Here is a 2924-nt window from a genome sequence, read left to right as displayed (position 1 = left end):
TACTAGTTTAGTCACCTTTTAGTGAGTTTCAGGAAATCTGATATAATTTTACAGGATTTTGTTCCAGATTTAAAGATATGTTTTTGTATACTTATCTATCTAAAACACAGGAAAGATTGTGAACTGGTTGGAGGCCATAGAAATTAGATTTTCTGTTCATAATAGTGTATATATTAATAGGGTGCTTATATGCTAGGAATACTCATTAATCATAGTCATAACACATGGTATAAAATAATCCTTTTCTATAACCTTGCCAACATTCTGAGCTTGGTACACTTATATCATGGTAAAGGGTGAAAGGTGAACCATAAATTACTTAGTCAACTGGACAGCTTCATATATCATGCCAAGTGGAAAACAGCAATAGACTATGAAGTTATAAATAATTCTGCAAAAATTTTTAATGATTTCTTTAAAAACTTTAATGGTAATTTTTACATTGTAAGTCCTCCATTACCTTTTGTTTATATCCTTTCCTAGGTTACTGACATTATTATTGAGTATAAAATATTCTCATCTTGCCTGCCATTATGTCTGGACCCAACAGCTCCAGCCTGACCCCAGAATTCTTTATCCTCAATGGTGTTCCTGGGCTGGAAGATGCACATGTCTGGATCTCTCTGCCATTCTGCTTCATGTACATGATTGCTGTGGTGGGGAACTGTGGGCTTATCTACCTCATTAGCCATGAGGAGGCTCTGCACAGACCCATGTACTACTTCCTGGCCTTACTCTCCTTCACTGATGTTACCTGGTGTACTACCACTGTACCCAATATGCTGTGCATATTCTGGTTCAACTTCAAGAAGATCGGATTTAATTCCTGCCTTGTCCAGATGTTCTTTGTCCACATGTTGACTGGAATGGAGTCTGGGGTGCTCATGCTCATGGCCCTGGACCGGTATGTGGCCATCTGCTATCCTCTTCGATACACCTCCATCCTCACCAACCCTGTGATTGCCAAGGCTGGGCTTGCTACATTCATGAGGAGTGTCATGCTCATCTTTCCATTCACTCTCCTCACCAAGCGCTTGCCCTATTGCAGAGGCACCCTTATTCCTCACACTTACTGTGATCACATGTCTGTGGCTAAGGTATCCTGTGGCAATGCCAAGGTCAATGCAATCTATGGCCTCATGGTTGCTCTGTTGATTGGTGTGTTTGACATTTGCTGTATCTCTGTGTCTTACACTATGATACTGAGAGCTGTGGTGAGTCTTTCCTCTGCTGATGCTCGTCACAAGGCCTTCAGCACCTGCACATCTCATATCTGTGCTATTGTGATCACTTATGTGCCTGCATTTTTCACTTTCTTTACTCATCGTTTTGGAGGACACACTATTCCCCACCACATCCACATCATAGTGGCCAACCTCTACCTGCTCTTGCCCCCTACCATGAACCCAATTGTTTATGGAGTCAAGACCAAGCAGATTCGGGAAAGCGTAATCAAGTTTTTACTTGGAGACAAAATAAGCAATACCTAGAACAAATGCATGTTATAACCAATTACATTGCCTTGATGGGGAAAATAGTGGAGAAAAATATCACAAAAGATGAGTAAAATAGAATTCTGTCATCTAACTTATAAATGTTCTCAAGTCTTCACGATTAAAATTATGAACTATTCTTTATAAGGAAAGTTCTGCCAAAGAATAGAATGTAGAACTTGATATGAAGGTATTCATTCCATATAAGTCATTTTGTGACTACAAAATTCTATATAAATAGAAAAGGAATGAATTGACTGATATAGGCTAAATGTTAATCTTTGCTCCATGTTTAGTCATCTCTGTTAAAGACAAATTCTTTTTTTATTGGTTTTTTAAAATTTACATCCCAAATGCCACCCCCCTCCTGGTTTCCTGTCCACAACCCCCACATCACATCCCCATTCTTTCATGAAGGTGTTCCCGTATCCAACCACCTGCCCCTTTTTGCCTCCACACCCTGACATTCCCCTACACTGGGGTTCAATCCTTGGCAGGACCAATGACTTCTCATCCCATTGGTGCCCAACAAGGCCACCCTCTGCTACATATGAGCTAGAGCCATGGGTCTGTCCATGTGTTCCCTTTGGATGGTTTAGTTCCTGGGAGCTTTTCTTGGTTGGTATTGTTGGTTGTTCTTGTGGGGTTGCAAGCCCCTTTAGCTCCTTTGATCCTTTCTCTAACTCTTCCAATGGGGACCCCATTCTCAGTTCAACTGTTGGGCGTGAGCATTCGCCTCTGAATTTGTCATGCTGTGGCAGAGACAAACTCTTAGGTGAAGTGTGTTGCTGATGTAGAAAACATGATTTCAGTGCAGCTATATATATGAATGACAGGGTATATTTTGATATTTTGTGGAGTATTTCCATTCTAATATTTGTTAGCTTTATAAGTACTCTATTTTAAATGTCTGTAGAGTTCTGTTCTTCTCTCCATATTCAGTTTTTAAGCTCCATGAAAACTGGTTTTATGAAATGTAATTGTGTTGTTGATTAAGGAGGTTATATCATCAGGTTTCTTTGATATTTGATATGATTTCACCCATTCATTTATTCTTGAGATATAAATATGTTTGACTAATATTACTAGGTACAAACTGAATTTAATTTGAGGAACACAGAGCTGAATGTCAAATAATACCATATCACAGGGCACTGAGAATAGACACACTGGTGAGGGAAACATAAATAAAACATATGCAAAAAAAGAAGTAGAAATGGTTAAAAATAGATGCAATCTGGAAGAAGGAGATTTTTTTGTCAACAAGTATTAGAATGTTTTATTGGTTTAGGATCTTGTTAGTCTGAAGGTTAAAATGCTTGATTTCTTTCTTTTTTTACACAAAATTAAATTATAATTTATTTTTATTATAAGGTACATTCTGAAATAATCATAGTTTTTATTGTATTTTACATCTCTGTGAACATAGAG

The 2924-nt window shown here is 38.1% G+C and overlaps 1 protein-coding gene across 1 annotated transcript; it reads left to right on the top strand.

Moving 5' to 3' along the window:
• The first annotated feature begins 533 nt into the window (after positions 1-533).
• Positions 534-1490, top strand: LOC116894126 (olfactory receptor 52N2). Its single transcript, XM_032895844.1, has one exon. The coding sequence runs from the start codon at positions 534-536 to the stop codon at positions 1488-1490; it is 957 nt and encodes a 318-aa protein (XP_032751735.1).
• Positions 1491-2924: the final 1434 nt, after the last annotated feature.

This window comes from Rattus rattus, chromosome 2 (genome assembly GCF_011064425.1).
Source record: "Rattus rattus isolate New Zealand chromosome 2, Rrattus_CSIRO_v1, whole genome shotgun sequence".
Lineage (NCBI taxonomy): Eukaryota > Metazoa > Chordata > Mammalia > Rodentia > Muridae > Rattus > Rattus rattus.
The sequence above is the reverse complement of the archived record's forward strand: the minus strand, read 5'-3'. Positions and strand labels throughout refer to the sequence as shown.